The 20,144-nt window shown below is 36.4% G+C and overlaps 1 protein-coding gene across 4 annotated transcripts in view; it reads right to left on the reverse strand.

Annotated features, from left to right (window-relative positions):
* LOC121386175 (E3 SUMO-protein ligase PIAS2-like) overlaps positions 1–20,144 on the reverse strand; it is a 53,826-nt gene that overhangs the window by 22,805 nt on the left and 10,877 nt on the right. For 3 of the 4 annotated variants that reach the window (XM_041516991.1, XM_041517010.1, XM_041516982.1), the window contains exons 4-8: positions 10,530–10,667; positions 9,401–9,485; positions 7,305–7,355; positions 3,764–3,854; positions 2,329–2,463 (exon numbers count right to left, since the gene is read on the reverse strand). In XM_041516991.1, the coding sequence (XP_041372925.1) occupies positions 2,329–2,463; positions 3,764–3,854; positions 7,305–7,355; positions 9,401–9,485; positions 10,530–10,667 (500 nt within the window). The remainder of the gene's footprint in view (positions 1–2,328; positions 2,464–3,763; positions 3,855–7,304; positions 7,356–9,400; positions 9,486–10,529; positions 10,668–20,144) is intronic. The other variant, XM_041517001.1, reaches the window with a different exon arrangement.

Raw genomic sequence — 20,144 nt, forward strand, 5'->3', positions numbered from 1 at the left:
GTGAATATTCGCAAAAACGCAGCCACGTGCAAACCATGTCACTACTGCACGTGCGTTGTCTGCACGTGCAACATGAACACCGACAGTATAAAAGTGCAGGGTGTTCGCTTGCCTGGCCTCTGTATCTGGCCGACAGTTGACAATCCAGGACATGCCACGTCTCAGTGAACCGCAGAGAAACAATGCCATCGGCCAACTAGACGCAGGCGAATCCAGAACGGCCGTTGCCAGGGCATTCCATGTGTCCCCAAGTACCATCTCCAGACTGTGGGGCCGTTACCAGCAACATGGATCAACACGTGACCTCCCTAGATCCGGTCGACCACGGGTCACTACCCCCGGGCAGGACCGCTACATCCGGGTACGCCACCTTCGGGAACGATTGACTACTGCCACCTCCACAGCTGCAGCAATATCAGGTTTGCGCAGGATATCTGACCAGACCGTACGGAACCGCCTACATGAGGTAGGAATTCGTGCCAGATGTCCAGTTCGAGGTGTCATCTTAACACCACAACACCGTCGACTCTGACTGCAGTGGTGCCAGATTCATCGACAATGGCCTCAACTGCGATGGAGACAGGTGTGGTTCAGTGACGAGTCCCGATTTCTGCTCCGACGTCATGATGGAAGATGTCGCGTGTATAGGCGTTGTGGTGAACGTTATGCGGCAAACTGCGTGCAGGAAGTGGACAGATTCGGCGGGGGTAGTGTCATGGTGTGGGCAGCCATCTCACACACTGGCAGAACTGACCTGGTCCACGTGCAGGGCAACCTGAATGCACAGGGCTACATTGACCAGATCCTCCGGCCACACATCGTTCCAGTTATGGCCAATGCCAACGCAGTGTTCCAACATGACAACGCCAGGCCTCACACAGCACGTCTCACAACGGCTTTCCTACAGAACAACAACATTAATGTCCTTCCTTGGCCATCGAAATCACCGGATTTGAACCCAAATGAGCATCTATGGGACGAGTTGGACCGACGCCTCCGACAGCGACAACCACAGCCCCAGACCCTGCCCGAGCTGGCAGCAGCCTTGCAGGCCGAGTGGGCCACCATCCCCCGGGACGTCATCCGTACTCTGGTTGCTTCAATGGGCAGGCGGTGCCAGGCAGTTGTCAACACACGCGGAGGCCACACCCGATATTGACTCCAGATGACCTTGACCTTGGTGGTGTGTCCTATCACTTACTCACAATGGACTAGAGTGAATTGTGAACAATCCTGCAACATTTGGTAATTATCGGACTCCCCATTCAATAATTAAATCAATTCTCCAAATGTTACGACAATGTGGTTTTGCGTTTCTTCTTTTGAAGAGTATATATTAAAAGTATTGGCTGAAACCATATCGTAAGTTTTGGAATGTAGAAGATTTTGAACAAACAGCCGAACAAAAAAACAGTAACACAGTACAGGCGATTAAAAATCCTGAACATTTTCATCTGTTCTTAACGGTTTGAGAAAGATGTATCACACATGAATGGGTTTTTTTTTTTTTTCACACCTGACACAAATAGCTGCCAATGATGGTGATGGAACTGCATCACACTGGCTAGAATATACACCGAGCACATCAAGGTGTATAACTGTATACGAGTAAAGTAAATGGTGGTCAAGTCCTCAGTGATTGCTGAATAGTGCCACCTTCCATATACTAATGCTAGGTTAAGATTACCAACTGCCAGCAGAAAGTTGGCAATGAAAGTCGGGACATGACTAAATTAAGTTGGTCATGACTTATTTGAATGTCCAATTACTGGTCTGAGCACTCTTACAACTCGATGTATAACCCATCAGTTGTTAATCCGAGTGCACCCGTCTTAAGTTGGGAGTTAGGGAAATTACCACAGAAGCGTCGAGTTGGCCAACTTACTGGGCAGTTAGTAGTCTGATGCTAACATTACAGACAAACTGGAACCTACCTACTAGCTGAGGATACATCTTCTGAGGCATACAATGTATACCGTAACTACTATCTACATAAACCTATCAGACCACTAATGTTCACAAATCCACAAACCCCAATAATAAAGAATGCAGTTAGATATTGCTAAAATTGTTAACTTCAAACTGGTGCTTTTAACTGTGCCCTCCAATTATACCTAATGGTGCCTTGAACTGTGCCCTGCATTTATACCTACCACTGCAGAATTGGCCATATATCCAATATTAATACTATTGGCAACGGAGGGGGAGAGTTTTGTTACTGAAGTAATATCTATTGGCCGAGCAGGATTTTTTCCTTGTCTTGGTGTCACGATCTGAAAAAATCGACAATGCTGAATGACTGTCAACATCAATCAATGTTAGACATACCCGCGCATATTCCGAGGCCCACGAAACATCCAGCTGATTAGAAATTGTTGGAGAAAGTCTACAAAGGGAGGTAATATCAACCGGTCTTCCTGGTCTCTTTGGCTCAACGCCTGGCTTAGAGGTTGGTAAAGGATTCTACAAAAAGAAAACAATCTTGAGGCACAATTACACTAATGATTTAGTTTAAAATATTTCAAACATAACCTTCATGAAGTGACACACTAAACCTGTCTAAGTGCTTTGAAGTGCACCGAATATGGTTACTTCTCTTTGTGGATAACTGCGATATGTTTTGCTCTTTGCTAGAAAAGAGGAATGATCACTCCCACTCCCTTCCACACTAACCTAGAAATAGATCTTCTTGATATAACAAAATTTTAAAATGAATTTCACTTGAAATTTCACATGATTGTTTACCCAACATCATTTAACCTTTAGACTACTGGATTAATTTTTAACAAAAACCACGTTGAGTGGGTACAAGTTTATAATTTTTACTCACATATATTCACTTAAATGTTTCATAAATACATGAAATAAAGTTCATATATGAATTGGTAAGTATTATTTTCGTGTCTTTTTTTGTAATTTTTATTATTTTAGATCGGCTAATAGTGATTAAAATTAGGCAAAAAATCGAAAAAGTTGCGTTTACTTACGGCCAGTATTTATGTACATTATTCCCAATAACAGTGGTTTTCTGACCATATGTTTTTTTTAAAACCCGAACTACGATTCATATTGCAATATTTGGTAATTTTCGTTGTTGGTAAAACGATCAAATTTATTATCAAATTAGCTGTTACAATCAGCTATCGATCCCTGAAAATTACCGCGACGTGCCGCCATTGTTGTCAAGCGAAAATACTTGCCGAAAACCACTTTTTGAACTCAAAATTTCAAGGTATTTTCAATTGAAAAAATCTAAACAAAAACCACCATTTTGAAAAAAAAATCTTTTTTCTTTAATTATATTTCCGTTTCCGGTGAGTGTCGTGTGCAAAACGGCGGGAAATATGAATTGGGGAATGCACTGTATACAGTGTACAGTATATCGACTGACGTGACGTCGGGCGAGATATCTCGCCTGCAGTAGTCAGAAGGTTAAGGCGATATGTGGAAGTTAGAATTCACAAAGTTCTGCTTTGTTTCTATTTGTTGGTGTGTAGCCATTCCATGGTAATGATTTAAGATAGGATGTGACATCCTTTTTAAATCGAAATTTAGTTTTATTATTCCTAGACTCCATACATGATACTATAAGCATGTCAGTCCTTTTTGGTTTCTTGTAAAAACTTAGACTAAAAGTAAAAAGTAAAATATGTCAGGACATTACTAAAATTGTCATCACTTTTTTTTAGTTTTTTACACAATGCTGTTTACAGTGAACTCTTTTGAAGGGTCATTTAATGTACAATGTAAGGAACATACATACCGGCAAAGGAGCCATCTTTCCATTTACTCGGACACATATGCTTGGCGGGAAGTTGTCATCTTGCTCACAACTAGTTTCAAGCAAACAAAACCTGTAAATTACAAATAGAAAACATCAGTCATTTATCGCTAACAATCAGATAATGTATTTAAAATATTTATTCACCCCACCACCCATTATTAATTAAACCATTATCATCTGGTTACTCCAAAAATATATTTGTCAATATTATTGGAGAAACAGTAACTGAGCTCACACTTAAGATTCTTGAATTAGCTTTTTTCCAGGAAGGGGGGGGGGGGGGGGGGGGGGAGAGAGAGGGGGGGGGGGGAGAGAAGAGAGAGATTTACTTTGAGATGTATCTTTCACATTAACCAAAATTACGGATGACAGCTTAAACCCCACTACAAATATCACTTAAATGTGAATTGAAATTTCATCACTGACCATCCGTTATAATCAGATTTCACAGGCTGATTAATTTTTGATTATTCATTTGGTCAGAATTATACAAACTTAAGAAAGATTTCAATTATTAGGAATATGTACCTATTGCTGTGTTCACCTACAAATTGGTAAATTTACATTTAACATCGATTTTCTTAACATACCAGGGAACATATTGTTCAGTATGATGTCACGATTCACTACACAAGTTTCACAGATTGCTACACAATTTTAAAATATTAAACAGTAATTTCTAATCAATTTTCATTGACTAAAAATATTGCTACCGTATATCTTCGCCTATAAGTCGAATTTTTTACACCAAAATTTTCTACAAATAGCCGGGGGGTCGACTTACAAGAGAGTCAACAAAAAAAAACAAAAAAACAAAAAAAATCCTCCTCCGGCATGTCGTAAATGACGTTTTGCAAGTCTGTCATGGGTTTGTTTTTAAATCACGATCTCATCTTAAAGTAGCCTCAAACTGACAATAGTACTATCTGTACTTGCCTTTAATGTTTATTCACTGTAATAAAAGGTTCTAATAAAACATTATTTGATTATTGTCATCCATTATTGTTGTTTTTACAAAGCCGCTTAGTGCGTATCGGTAAACAAACGCACCCGTCTCTGAACCAAAAGACATGAGAAGAGGTTAATTAGGTGGCTTACAATACTATCTACAGATAGTGACATAGGGTCGTAATCCGGTCAACTTGAAGGTAGTGAAGTCGGTGTGTTTTTTAATGTTAAAAGAACACAGGCAAATCGATCTTTGTTTTAATACTCAGCCAGTGATATGGCGGGGCCGGTAGTAAGAACTCGTGCATTGCATAACTTCCTGCTCCCAAAACAATACCTCGTGTGATTCCGATACCAATGAAAACGAGGCCATCCTAATGAATATTAAATACGCAAACCCGGCTTGTTTCATTGGCGCAGTAATCAATTACTTACCAACCTAATGAATATTAATTAGGCAACACCGGCATGTTTTATTGGTGCAGTAATCAATTACAATTACACGAATTAATTTGGATATAATTTATATATACATAAAATATTACTTTATTCATTCCTCGATCGTCACAGCTATTTGTATACCGTTTTTTATTGCCACGATTTTTTTCCGTTAACAATAATGCCGAAACGTAAACGGAATTCTTATGATGCAGCATTTAAGCTTAAGGTTATTGCCTTTGCCGAAGAAAACAATAACTGTGCCGCAGAACGTGAATTCGGTGTTAGCGAAAAATAGTGCGAGATTGGAGATGTAAGAAGGGAAAAACTTCAAACATGCACCAAAACACTCAAGAAGATGCGATCAAATGCTAGTCCATATGTGGGTATGGAAAATGACTTGAATGAGTGGATCCTGGAACTCAGGCAAAGTGGTTACATCGTAACACGGACGTCTGTACGCATCAAGGCCCTAACTCTTTCTAAAAGTGACAAGTTTGCCGAACAAACATCGGACTTCAAAGCTTCAGCAGGATGGTGTACACGATTCATGAATCGACACGGACTTGCACTGCGTCAAAGAACACACATCGCGCAGAAGTTGCCCAAAGACGTCAACGACAAAGTGGAAAAGTTTCACAAGTTTGTGATTGACGATAGGAAAAATATGTTGTATTCACTGCAGAGTATTGGTAATATGGACGAAACGCCGATGTTTTTTGACATGCCCGCAAATTCAACTGTCCATGTGAAAGGTGAAAAAACAGTGTCTATTAAGACATGTGGTGCAGAGAAATCCCATTTCACTGTTGTTTTGGCCTGTTTGGCAGACGGAACTAAGTTAAAACCCATGGTGATTTTCAAAAGGAAAACTCTGCCAAAGGAAAAGACGCCAGGTGTTCTCATAGCCGCACAGCCAAAGGGATGGGTCGATGAGGAAATTCTTCACCAGTGGCTGATGGATGTGTGGAATAAAAGGCCCGGGGTACTGTTGAATCGCCCGTCGCTGTTGGTTTGGGACATGTTTCGTGTTCATTTGATGGACAGCATCAAGAAGAAGTTACGAAGCATGAAAACGCATCAAGCAGTCATCCCCGCAGGAACGACTTCTCTTTTGCAACCGCTAGATGTGTGCTTAAACAAGCCATTTAAGTGCAACATGAGGAGACAGTGGAATGAATGGATGGTAGAAGGAACCAAACAATTCACAAAGGGAGGGAATTTGAAGCGCCCAGGAATTGAAGTTGTATGTGGATGGGTGAAGAAAGCATGGGACGATATTCCGGATGAAATGGTAAGAAAATCGTTTCTGAAGTGTGGCATTTCAAATGCCTTAGATGGTACGGAGGACGATGAACTCTACAATGACTTGGTGGGAACGGGCAGTTCAGCTGAAACAGAATCAGTCCAGGAAGCTGGGGAAGAAACCCAAGAGGATGACGATCCGTACCAGGACAACATGGCGCTGGCTGAGTTCGAAACCTTGTTTGGGGAGTCGGACAGTGAGGATGAGGATTTCTGGGGTTGGTCACCGAGTGATTGTGCGTTTGATTAACGCTATTTTTGTACTTTTTTGACAGTTGTTTATTTTGAAATTGGACACCATTTTATTGCATTTAATATTGAATGTTGTAATTATGAAATGTTATTAAAAAAAAACTGTAGTAAAAATGTAAATATAAAAACCCCCAACTTGTTTGTTGTATTTGTTTACATACATTTAGCTTCAAATGAAAACAATGTTTTACGTTACTATAAAACGTAATATACTTCAGAGGGTGCTCATACTGATATGGAGGAAATACTTTCAGTAACAAAATAAGTATGGCGACGGTTGTTGTTTGTGAAGCGAAAATCTTGTACCACAACCTTATAATAAGAATGATATGTTTGTCATCATTTAGTAATGTCAAGAACAACTTGCCACAGAAACTGGGTCGTCTTATAAGCGGGTCAAAGCAAAAGTAGCTGATTTTATTACCAAAGAAAGGGGGGTCGACTTATAGGCAGGGTCGACTTACAGGCGAAGATATACGGTAATCACGATTTCGAGAACAATGTTCCCTGCATACACACGGCAAAATAGTTTTTTCAAAGACGAAATGATATAGAACATCAAAGTAACACCACTTACCTTAACTGCACCTGAACCGTATATTCACACCGCGCTCCTGGACGAAAATCTCTGCAGAAAAAAAAAATTATTTAAATTATTTCTCTGCCAATTATGTTTTATCCTACAATGATTTATTAAGTATTTTGCAACCAGTTGTCACAAAACCCTCTAGGTCACCGTTTTATGAAGTGATCTTAGCACCAAGATCACTGAGTGCATAACGTAATAAAGGAGGGCCTAGATCATCCTTCATTATACAAAAAATTACCGTATTTGACCGGAAAAAATTTAATAATAATAATTAAAATAAATAACAATACTTAAATGAACTAGTAAGAAAACAAAAAACGTTCAGTAGCACATCTATTAATTAGTGTTCCATTTGTTATTAATAAATAATAATTGTTTATTAAATTGTGGGTTTTTTACTAGTATCTAAACACACCTTCTATGTCACAATTACTTACCAGTGCTGTTTATTTACATCCAAAATTAATGCTGAGAAGACTTAAAACAACAGCAATTAACAACAAACTCAGTAGCGTATACACACGTTTCTGACACAGGCAGCCAGCTTACACTACAAAGAATTGTCAATCTAAGGTCATTGTTATTAGCCAATCAGAATAAGGTATTTGCTTAATTAGCATTAACTGCGGACCCAGTGTGGTGGTAAAAATAGACATTGGTTTTAATTTTAGTTCATACTTGGGCACTTCAGAGAAATACTGCAGGCATGAAATTGAAAACAATGTTACACACTGTTATTGTTAGACTGCTAAATCTCACTGGTGGTAAAATATTGTGTTACATTTGTGTTTAATTATCTGCAGGAGGTATGACCTTTTAAATTAACTTTGAGCAAACTTGCAATTTCATGTTATTTATAAGGTGACGAAGTTGGGGATGGGCTTATTTACGAATGAGGGCCTAATTTCTTAAATGCTATCAAAACGGAGGGGGGCTTATTCAAAGACATGGGCTTATTTCCGGTCAAATACGGTAATAGCTCTAGATCAGCATCTGTAGAAGATTGAAAATGAAAAACACATAATTTTTTGGTCATTAATTAAGAATTGCACACTTTTGTATGACCCGCTATGCGGGATCATACAGTGTGCAAATAGTTTTTTCAGTTCATACTTGCATGAACCAAAAAATAATTGCGGTCAAATCTTATAATTAAATTTATATGCATACTTTAACAATACATAACTGAATTTATTTTGTTTAGCTTTATATATGCCTGTAGTATTGTTTGTGTAAACTTCATTAATACTTATGTCACTTAAGAATGCGAACGTTCATTCACTATTATTTGAATCAGGTGATTTTTTTGTAAAGGACGTCATTTCCTCTAGCTGCTGTGCATTTTTACGGATCATTTGGTTAGGCCTATATTGGAAGGAATTGTCCTATTTGTGTTTAGTTTATATTTTATGAAAGTGTGTTTTCTTCAAAATATCTAAATATGATTGCCAGAATAATCCGGCTTGTTGCACTAAAGTAGTGCGAGTCGGGATGGGACTTTTATTTTATTTTAAGTAAAATGTTTGTCACTGAAACCACCATCTGCAAAGTGCCTCAACTTAACTGGTACCCTAAATATTCTTTTTTCTAATACAACATAAGCATAATAGAACTGGTCACCAGTCTATTAAGCTTTTATTAAGGTTATGCACTACAAGTTTATTTTCTTTAATCTACCTGTATATTACTGGAAATACCTGTGTAAATTACTTTTTATTTAAAATATATAAATAAAATACAATGTATATTCAATGTGGCCACGTAAAACAAATTATTACTGGCCTGTATCAAATTTTTCAATTAAAACAATGATCATAAGTGTTTTCATTATATATTTTGTGCTGGAGAGAAAGTTTTCTAAAACTGATTGTAATCAGAGAGATTACCCACCCACCCCCCAATTTTATCAGTGTTTTAGAAAATTTGTCAAACATTGCAAAATATATTTCAGATGTGGGTTTTTAGCATGTCAACTTTTTAGTGGTTTTTTTTTTTTTTAAATATTCTTTTTATGAGCAATACTTCGAACTTCAATTTTCATGAAAATCTGTGTCAGAAGATGGGAAATTGAAAGAAAAGCTTACCGTGACATTGCAATATCTTGTGCCTGCTGTGGTGTGAGGTGAAAAACGAAGTAGGACTCTTGGAATCTGCTGTTGTTCTTTGGAACTATGAGATAAAGGAAAAGGATTTCATTCTCTTTTTTGAAGAGAAGATATGGCAAATATCACTGTTTTTATTATCAGTGGCAAGATTACTACAAGTCCCAAGTGGTATTTCAGGCTAGTACAACAATCTAATGATCAAGTGGTGGTTTTTTCATATTCTTTTTACTTTACAATATTCTTTTTATTTCACCCTTACAATAATCAAGAATTAGTGCAAGTCTCCATATTGCTACCACAAAGTTTCATTAAAACAGGATTTCTAAAATAAACAAAATCAGCATCTGTCTACATGAAAACAAAATCACCCCTGCTACGTACACCGTATATCTTAAAAGTAGGAAAAGAAAGGAATATTTGTTTACAACACTAACACATTTTAAAGTACAGCTATTTGATGTCTAGTGATTTTGACATTTGGTCGACAGAGCAAACCTGCTGCCACCACACAGGCTACTTCCAACTGAAAAAGCGGCAAGGCTTTTTACTGAAAAAGCAGCAATGCTTTTTTAAGTATGTCTCCATAGACAGAAAAGGACATACCATAACCGTTGATGTACACTCATGGGACACTGGTTCGGATAAAAAAATATATATATACCTAAGTTCATAAAAAGTAACCCCTGTAGCTACCCACAGCAATTGGCATTGCCATGAAGTTTTTAATCCAAACTACTAATTTTTTTACTGTGGACTATTAATTGTTTCTTTCCCACCGCATATTTTTTGCCATAGACATTTTCTTAATTGCAGGGGTTGAAAAAGTTTAAGTTTGTTTTGTTTAATGACACAAATAGAGCACATTGATTTATTAATCACTGGATGTCAAATATTTAGCCATTTTGAAAGTCTTAGAGAAGAAACTCGCTACATTTTTCCATTAGCAGCAAGGAATCTTTATATGCACCATGCCACAGACAGCATAGCACATACCATGGTGCACTGGCTGGAACGAGAAATAGCCCAATGGGCCCACCAACGCTGATTGATCCTAAGGGTTAAAAAAGCGACCAACTAAAATCTGATATAGAAATAACACCATACTTACCAAGACTAGTGGGCTTCATGAGTTCTCCGAGAACATCATAGAATGGAAGATGTTTGAACCGAACATCGGGATGTACAGGTATGCCTATGGATGAAGCAGAATGACTTGACAAAATCTTGTTACTGTAGTCAATCGCACCTGGAATATAAACAGCTGCGAACTAGGAAGCGTGCAAACTTGAACAACAAAAACATAAAATTGCTCAGTACAGCTCTGAAAGATTCAAATTAAATAAACTTTAAAGTCCATTTCAACCTCCCCAGTGCACCCATTTTTAATTACGAAAACACTTTTTTTTAAATTTAGAGAAAGTAACATATATGTCCGATGTTTTTTGTGTTGGTGGCTGCTGAGAGAAAGATCAGTATGATGAATACTCGGTACCTAATGCTGGTGACTGATAACGATGGATCTTATGTGAACCATGTAACAATCTATAAGTAGGTTCAATTTGAGGAACTAACCTTAAACAACACTCAGATAAACTATGTATTTTATGAGCAAAATCAGTCAATCCAAACGATTTGAGCGAGATGAAAAATTGAATTGTTAACATGAAATACATTCTGATTCCCTCTCAAATGACGTTGGACGATGACTCCTGCTTGAACCGTCAATGATATACATCATTACATCAATGTAAGTATTAAAAAAGAGATCACACACAAGATCCTTTATCTAAATTTCAAGCTTCTGTTTACCAAATACAGATCTTACATGATTCTGGCAAATTTATTTCTTAATGTCACCATAAATGTTTAATACCCTCGTTTGCAATCTTTCATTCTGTTTGGCCTAGAGAGACAATTTGGATATACTTTTTCAACAAATATTGCTAGTCGGCCAACCTTATATCTATCCAGCATACATACATTCAAACATTTTCTTTATTACATTGCAAGTTGGCCTATCATGTTGAACTTTACAGGACAAGGTCTGTACATTTAGTAGTGTGATGAATTCATAAATAACTTGATTAAAATTAAAACTTATATTTTGTGAATCCAAGAACCATTTCAAAGCTGTTCTGACAAAAACAAAATGTTTCAAAGCAGTGTTAAAGAAACGGAAAAAAACACGATTAAGCCAGTTAAGAATGCGAAACTAAAATATTTGCAGAAGCATATAGTGTGTTATGGGTACATAAATATTAATTAGTCATCTATAAGATACATGTAACACAGAATATATTTCTATCCAAGTATAGTGCAACAAGGTAGCCATGCTATTGACCACGATAAAAACAAAACATGTAAAACCACAATCAAAACAGTAGGTAGTATAACTCTTTCGGAGTTATCACTGAAATTTAATTTTATACATGTACTCGATGGTAACAATTCGAGAACATTTTGCATTATTTTTGTCAAGATTTCAAACAAAACTGTTTATTTTAAATGACCATTGTAAATGAGATGAAATACTTTTATATTAGTGTTAATAAGTAGCATTTTGGTCTGGTGCCAAAACATCAGGATTATAATGGGTGAATAAAACAGCAGGTATAAAGTATGTTAATAATGTTATAAAAGTAATGATTTAGTAAATTAACAATCTATATCACAATACATAAATAGAATCTTTATATGAATTTTAATCTTGAGTAGTTTTTTGTAACAAGATACAGGCACACTATCCTATATTATAAAGACAAATTACACTGTCAGTTATAGAGGGGATGATTTTCCATTTCAGATGTTGCCACATTCCGTTTCAGATTTTAGCAAATTCCGGTTTTTTTCTTCCGTTTTTGTGTTCAGTTAAGTGTCATGTTTTATTATTATAAACTATATCCATTTATGTTTTATTGTTCCAGCTGAGCTTGTTGGCTATTGCTATTTTTTAAATACCTGTAAACATTTTTGTTGACACAAACTTAAAAAAAAGAAGTTAAATGATGTTTACTTGCCAGTAATAAAGAAAAAAAAAGTGATGTACCATATTTTCTAGCCTATTACACGCATCACTTGGTTTTAGACAAAGTTCCGACCTTCGTCCGTACATAAACCGCACCTTTAACTAAGCCGCATTTAAAACAAAGAAAGAAAGAAATGTTTTATTTAACTACGCACTTGTGACGGTACATTCTCTTAATTTCTTTTCGCCTGTGGCGATATTAATTGTTTTAGAGGGTCGTGTGCACTTGTTACGTAATACTTCTGCGCGACGGTCCTCGATCGGTACGCCTAATACACACCCTTAGACAGGTGCGGAGGCCATGTGGCGAGTAGTTACGTAATACCTCTGCGAGTGCAGTTTTTACACCCGTGATTTGGCGACGATGGCTGACGATGTCTGACGATCAGAGAGAAATAATACCGCTTGGTCGCGGTGGAAATATCAGATGATAGGGGGAGGTACCGCCTTGTACCCCCAGGCGAATTTCTGATTTTATAATAAATAGCTAGTTTTTTTAGAGTTATGAGAACCAAAAAGGAACGCTTCCCGGGAACGTAGTCCGTGTGGACTTTGGTAAATATCATTTCTGCTCTGTGTATAACCTTGATGTGATTGATGTGACTTTTAAATATTTTAATACTGTATTATACCAATATTCTTTAGACAGTGTCTTCGGTCATCTGACGAAGTAAATCGTAGTCTTACTGGTCTATATTTATACGAGTATTTGGTAATATAAAGCTTAGCCAGTCATCTTAGAAGACCTAGGTAAACTGTAGGTTATTGTCTTTATTGTGATAGGTACCAGTATTAATTCTGTGTTACAAGGTTACTGAATGAGTAGTTAAGGGTTAATTAAAAATTTAACCAGTTAGGAATGGTGTTGTAATTCCTTTATTAATTAACTTCTCCTGGAAGCGTTTCTCAATTATCACACGTGTGGGTGTTGTGTCACGGTGAAGTGATCCGCATATTGTGTAACTAGACACTTAGAGATTAACTAATTAAGTGATCAGTTCTGGGTTGTTATTATTGTTGTTATTAATTAACTACTACGGCTGTACATTTGTCAGCGTAGGTTAATACAGATTCCAAAGTGTATTGTGTTTTGTTGTGTTTCTAGTGAGCTAAACGTGCTATAATAAAATATACTTTATATAAGATCGTATCTCTGATCATACCTAGACGAGCCATACTAGGGTTTAACCGCCTGTTACAGAGAGATCTAATAGATATACAGTTAGGAGAGATATTTTGATAATCGTGTTTTATTCAGTTACGGGAATTATAGAATCCCCGTGACAGCACTCAACACATTTTATTTACGGTTATATGGCGTCAGACATATGGTTAAGGACCACACAGATTTTGAGAGGAAACCCGCTGTCACCACTACATGGGCTACTCTTTCCGATTAGCAGCAAGGGATCTTTTATTTGCGCTTCCCACAGGCAGGATAGCACAAACCATGGCTTTTGTTAACCAGTTATGGATCACTGGTCGGTGTAAGTGGTTTACACCTACCCATTGAGCCTTGCGGAGCACTCACTCAGAGTCTGTATCTGGATTAAAAATCCCATGCCTCGACTGGAATCCGAACCCAGTACCTACCAGCCTGTAGACCGATGGCCTAACCATGATGCCACCGAGGCCAGTCATTTAAAAAAAAGTCATAAACTTAATTACTGTTAATTATTGTTTGTATTTAATAATAATAAAGAGATCCATTCTCCCTTAAATTCAAACAATAAATAATTGCTGATTGTGTGGCTTTCAGTTTCATTTCATCTAATAAATAAATAAATAAATACATGACAACATTTTATTTGTTACAGTATGATTACAAAGCGTGAACAAAGAAAAAAGTGCACAAGTAAGAATTACTAGTACTCACTTGATTACACATGTATGTTTCTCTATAATCTAACTAGTGTGCCGTGTGCACAAATTACATATTCAAATGTGGTTGGGTCAAGCTGGATATAGGCCAGTGGCAGTAAAGCGAAACTACATGTAAGCAATGTTCTGTCGATCGTTTACAGTTTCGACATAATTTTTTAACTTTTAAACAGCCTTTTAAAAATATATATATATTTGCCTAGAATTATATATTCAGAGCTGGTTTAAGGATCTGCGGGGCCAGTAGCACAAATAACAGCGTGGCCTAATTCCCAAGATAAATATTTTGTAATGCCCTCTGGGAGAGGGGAAAAGTAACCTGGGAAAATAAATGTACACAATGCCTCACCACGGGACCCCCTGAAGCGAGGGACCCGTAGTACGAGCTACATGTATAAACGGGTAAGAAGAAAAGTAAAATGCTATTTTTGTGCAATTTAGAAAACAATCGGTTCAGAAATAAATTCCATAGCATGAAAAAAGACATTCCCCATGGGACGGACTATAAATGTGAATTGCTTCCGTAAAGATTAACGAATATTCCCGAAGTGTTATGAAATTACATTTTCCAACGAAAACGTCGTGTAAATCTGTTATGCTTACGAATCATAATTATTATTAAAAACAATCGAAATTGAATGTACTAGAAATCTTATTATATAACCAACATTCTAAAATTGTATTAGTACATGTTTATTTTTATATTTCAAGTTAAAATTTCACTGTGTAAAGTGACACGGGTAAACAGTCACATGCTTTGTTGCAAGCTTACAGCAATTAAGTGTAACTTCCGAGAATGAACAGTTCTGAAGTGTTTAGGCATACAGTGTGCTCCTCGAAAGTTGGCATATAAAAACACATTATGCGTACATTATTAATATTGAATCTTAAAACTACAAAAAAATTTATAATGGTGCTTGAACCAGAAATACAACTTTTGAAGGTTATTTGTAAAAATTCGCGAATTCCGTTTCAGTTACTAAATTCTGCGATTCCATCCGTTTTTCGTGATCGCGGAAAATCATCCCCACTACAGTTATAGAAATACCACTAAGTAATAGTTAGAGGACGAGAAACAATACTTTATCGGCGTATAAAGGTAGTGTCGCACGAGACAAAGGCGAGAGGCATTAGCCGAGCGTTTTCTCGTGCGACATTACCTTTATACGCCGATAAAGTATTGTTCTCGTCCTCTAACTGTCTTAGAGCAGAGCCAAAATCTCGTGCAGCAATACCGCTTATAAAGTGAATGTCTGAAGTACTTTATCGGGATATAAATGTACTTCACGTGACCAAATATGAAGCTCCCATTGGACTAGAAATTCAACTGTGCTCTAACGATTTTAAAAGATTTTTGTCAATTTAACTGGATATTAACCTCTGAAAGAAAATACATGTATGCAAGTTCAATAAAGTCAAAGGCATGGGTTATTTAACAAAATTAAAGTGGTTGTTTGGTTGACTCAGTTAAAGAAGTTTTTTAGGGGGGTTTCTGGAAATGCAGCACTGTAAATTTTTAATATATTGTAGCAGCTTTCACCATTGTTATTAAATGCCCTCGACTGTACAGTAAAAATGTCATCTTTTAGAAAGACATTTATTATGGGTATGCTTGCCAATTCACTTCATTATGAAAAGATAGTTAAAATCAGATGTCTTTGTGAAAAAAAGAATTTGAAAATGACTAGTGACTTGGGGATTTATTCAAACATTCTACGGATTCGAACATAGGCTCTTTCTCAAAAGTTAGTGTAAATGGTTGGGATGGGTTTTTTTTTAAATTATGTCTATTCCGATAAACTAATTTAATAATGGACACTGCATCATTCAATGGGCTAGAAAACATCCAAAGTATATTTAAAATGGCGTTAATTTTCTCAATCTCGTCAGAGAGCTCCAACCCAGTGTATGTACAGAGCTCTAAATTAATGTGAACTGACAGAACCCTGATAAAAAGATTTCTTTGAGAAATCCCTGTACCTGGTGTATTATTTGAACAAAGTGTCAGTCGATCAACACGTCCACACTGAGATGAGACATTTAATATTCCCAAATGCTTACTGCCAAGATCCATTTCCAGAAAAATGCTGTACAATTTTCCAACGTGCTGTAGCAATGTAGCTTTAACCCTTCTTTGTGTGGGGCCAGAACTGAATACACGAGAATGCAAGTTATTTTCAACAGATTCACTGTCATTTGTTTCTGTGGTTGTTCTCTGGGAATTCTCATTCACTGTATATCCAGGACTGTATTTATCTGTATATGAATATTCTAATACACAATTTAAAATTTTAAAATAACTATAAATGTACGTTTAAAACTGAATCAAATGTATGACATATTTAACATCTCCTGCAGAGCAGGGGTGTGGAATAAAATTGTCAATTGGTTCCACGTAATGTCATCACTACCGGGGTGTGTGGGGGGGTGGGGGGGGTTCGGGGTGAGAGGAGAGGAGGAAAAAAAGAAAGGAATAAAAATATAAATTATGAAATCAATTAAAAAGCGTTATTTGACAAACAAGGGTTTAAAAAAAAATTCATAGTGGCATTTATATATTTTTATCTTGAATCATGAACATGAAACGATAAACATCAAAACATGAAAGAAAAAAAAAATGTTTGATCACATCAGCGAATAAAAACTAATTGTATACATTTTACACAATGGATGAATTTTATGAAAAGTTATGAATTTTAACTCCCATATATGTATAAAAAGTACGAGTATTCAGTAGTGTCATGGAAATTACTAAAAGATGACAACGTTGAAGCGTTCCGACAGCTTGAGCTAGCACGTTTAGACAAAACAATTAATAATGTTGTTGCCGATTGGATGACATTTGACCTCTACTGGCTCAAGATATATTCTGCTCACTCCCACGTGCAACAAAAAAAGGTGGAAACCGTTTTATAATTTTAAAGTCCTTTATAATTATTGGATACATTATATTTAATAGTCAACAATAAATACATTTATAATTATTTCAGTATATTTTATGCGATTTCAAGCAGTTTGTATTGCACAAAAACCTCTTGCCTTGACTCGGACTCAGACAGTTGACCTGACAGCTCCGTACACAGGTGTTGACAGGTTTTGATTGTAACCAGTTGCAAACTCTGGGTCCGTCTGACTTTAAAATCACAGACGTCTGAAACACCAGTCATATTGCCCACTATTTATTTATTATTTTAAATCATGCACAAGATACCAATGTCTGGGCAGGCTGGTCCAATTGACGAATAGAAATTTGTTTCAATAATAGACACGGATAGGTGCTTCGGACTGACAAGAATGACAAAAGTGGGACAGGCAAACACGTTTCAAAATAATAATTTCGGTCTTGGAGATCGCGAATCGGTCCGAGACCAGGGAAAAAAAGGGCTTTTCCCCACCCCCGTTGCAAAGGCTAGTATTTTTTCCAAGTGAAGCTTGTTAAAAATTATATCTACTAGCCCAGTGCTTAAGAAAATTTAATTAAAAGAAGTTTCAATGCTTCACTACTGAATATGTAGCCAACAATAATTTGTAATCTATTTCTAAAATTAATCAACCTACCAGTATAATTTAGGAGAGAAAAAGTTTGAGTGTGTGGAAATGGGAGTTTAAAACATACTATTTTGCATTTATCATTTAACTGATAAACGTAACTGATTTAGACAATTCAAAAGATCAATCCTACATGAAACATTCACATCCCTGAGTACTACAGAAAGCATTACTTATGGTCATTGGATCAGGAACACTGAAAGTTGCTGTGCTTGTTACAGTGACTTTTCGTCTTTTCTGCTGTGTGTTCATTTCGGCATCAGTGTCATCAAGTTGAAGAGTTTTCAATAACTCAGCAGTGCTGATGCACTTGAAGCTTGTACTGGACGTCTCGCTGTCACTTTCCTTTCTTGAAGGATCCATTGTCAACCTAACATCACTGCTTCTTTTAGAATAAACAGCAGATAACTTGCGAGAAATCAACTTTTTCTTTCTTGTAAGCTGCTTTCTTTTTTGCTGAGTGGTATTTTGAATACCAGTTAACAGAGTAGAAACAGACTTCAAGTTTCTAGCCTGACTTCTTAGAAAAACCATTATACTTAATTAAATGAAATACTTGGTGAATGTAACAAACAAACATTGAATTTGTTTATCTCCTCCTTCCATAGAAACTAATAACCAATTAAACTGTCTATTAACCAACTCTTATTGTAAAATACTGTGTCATTATAAAGCTCCTAACAAAGCAAATGAGTATAATTCCTGACTGCAGCAGTCAATCAATCAATCAGTGAGCTTGGGGTTCAATATAAGCTTGGTTTTCAGCTTGGTAAAATTTTTATGGCTTACTCTGCCAGTTGGATACTGAACAGAAAAGGATTTGCAGCTATAAATTTGCATAAATAGTCAGTTCTGGTGTGGACTCACCCGTCTCAGATAGGACTCTCTGACAAAGTCTAGAGGTTGTGTCCATGAACAGTTTGCTGAATGATGCATGCCAAACATTACCCTCACCCATACCATGGACTCGGTCACATTTGAAATCATAGGCTGTGCCCAATGTTTATGTGATTAAACATTAATTTTATAATAGCTTCACTTCCACTTCTCAACATTTTTTTCATAAGAATACTATATTTCGGAAAATGAGCCAAAATAGATCATTTCAGGTGCGATACCGGATTACGTTAAAGGAAAATAACAACCGTTATATATTCTTACAAAACAAGTGTACATGTTCAACACCTCAAAAAGTTGTTTTCATACGGACTATAACATTGCATAATAACATTACAATAAATAATTTGCTTGGTAAGAGGAGCTCCCCATCACTGCCCTGAGACTAGTTGATGTAGTTCCCCTTAGAAAATTGCATGTAAACTTACATAGTATCAATATAAAGCAAGAAATGTTTTATTTAACGACACACTCAACACATTTTATTTATGGTTGTATGGCATCAGACATATGGTTAAGGACCACACAGATACTGAGAGAGAAAACCAGCTGTCATTACTTCATGGGCTACTCTTTTCAATTAGCAGCAAGGGATCTTTTATATGCACCATCTCACAGACAGGGTAGTATCAATATGGTAATATCTTAAATGGCTTCCCATAATCTATGTATGGGGAGCAATTAATCAATCCTCTCAATCTTTATTTTCATCAACTTATTGGTCAGCATAGCACATCAGATTTATTTAAGGATTGTCTGTTGTTTCTTTTACGTTCATCGGGGTATGAACAAAAAAAATCATTCACAAACTGTGTGAATCTGCGAAGCCGTTCTCACATAAGTTTGCGGATGATTATTTTTGTTCATACCCAGATGAATGTAAAAGAATTAACAGACAATACTTATAATTAAATTTGAATGATACATGCTAATAATAACACTAAAACGTCATACTTTATTTTGAATTATTTTTTATCCACAAACAATAACACTCATTAAGACAACTTGCCCATATAAAATGACGTCATCACTTATGTTTCCTGACGACGTAATTTTTACGTTCATTGAAAAATTTACAAACTCCTGTTGCTACGTCTGGACCAATCGGATGACGTTACGTTGTAATGAATGTAACAGAAATTTAATTATATATAAATGTGATATAAATCAGTTGTAAAGCTAGCAATTAATCACATCAGCATAATTTCTTGGTTGAAATATGATCTTGAAAATTAGTTACGGGTGAAATATATTTTTTAATACAGCCAGACCTCATTACAACGATCGTCATTACTACGACATTAACACCATCCAACCACAAATTGTCAGAACGAACGTACATCAATGTTATTCTGTTCATTACACAGGAAT

Source organism: Gigantopelta aegis, chromosome 2 (assembly GCF_016097555.1).
Source record: "Gigantopelta aegis isolate Gae_Host chromosome 2, Gae_host_genome, whole genome shotgun sequence".
Classification (NCBI taxonomy): domain Eukaryota; kingdom Metazoa; phylum Mollusca; class Gastropoda; order Neomphalida; family Peltospiridae; genus Gigantopelta; species Gigantopelta aegis.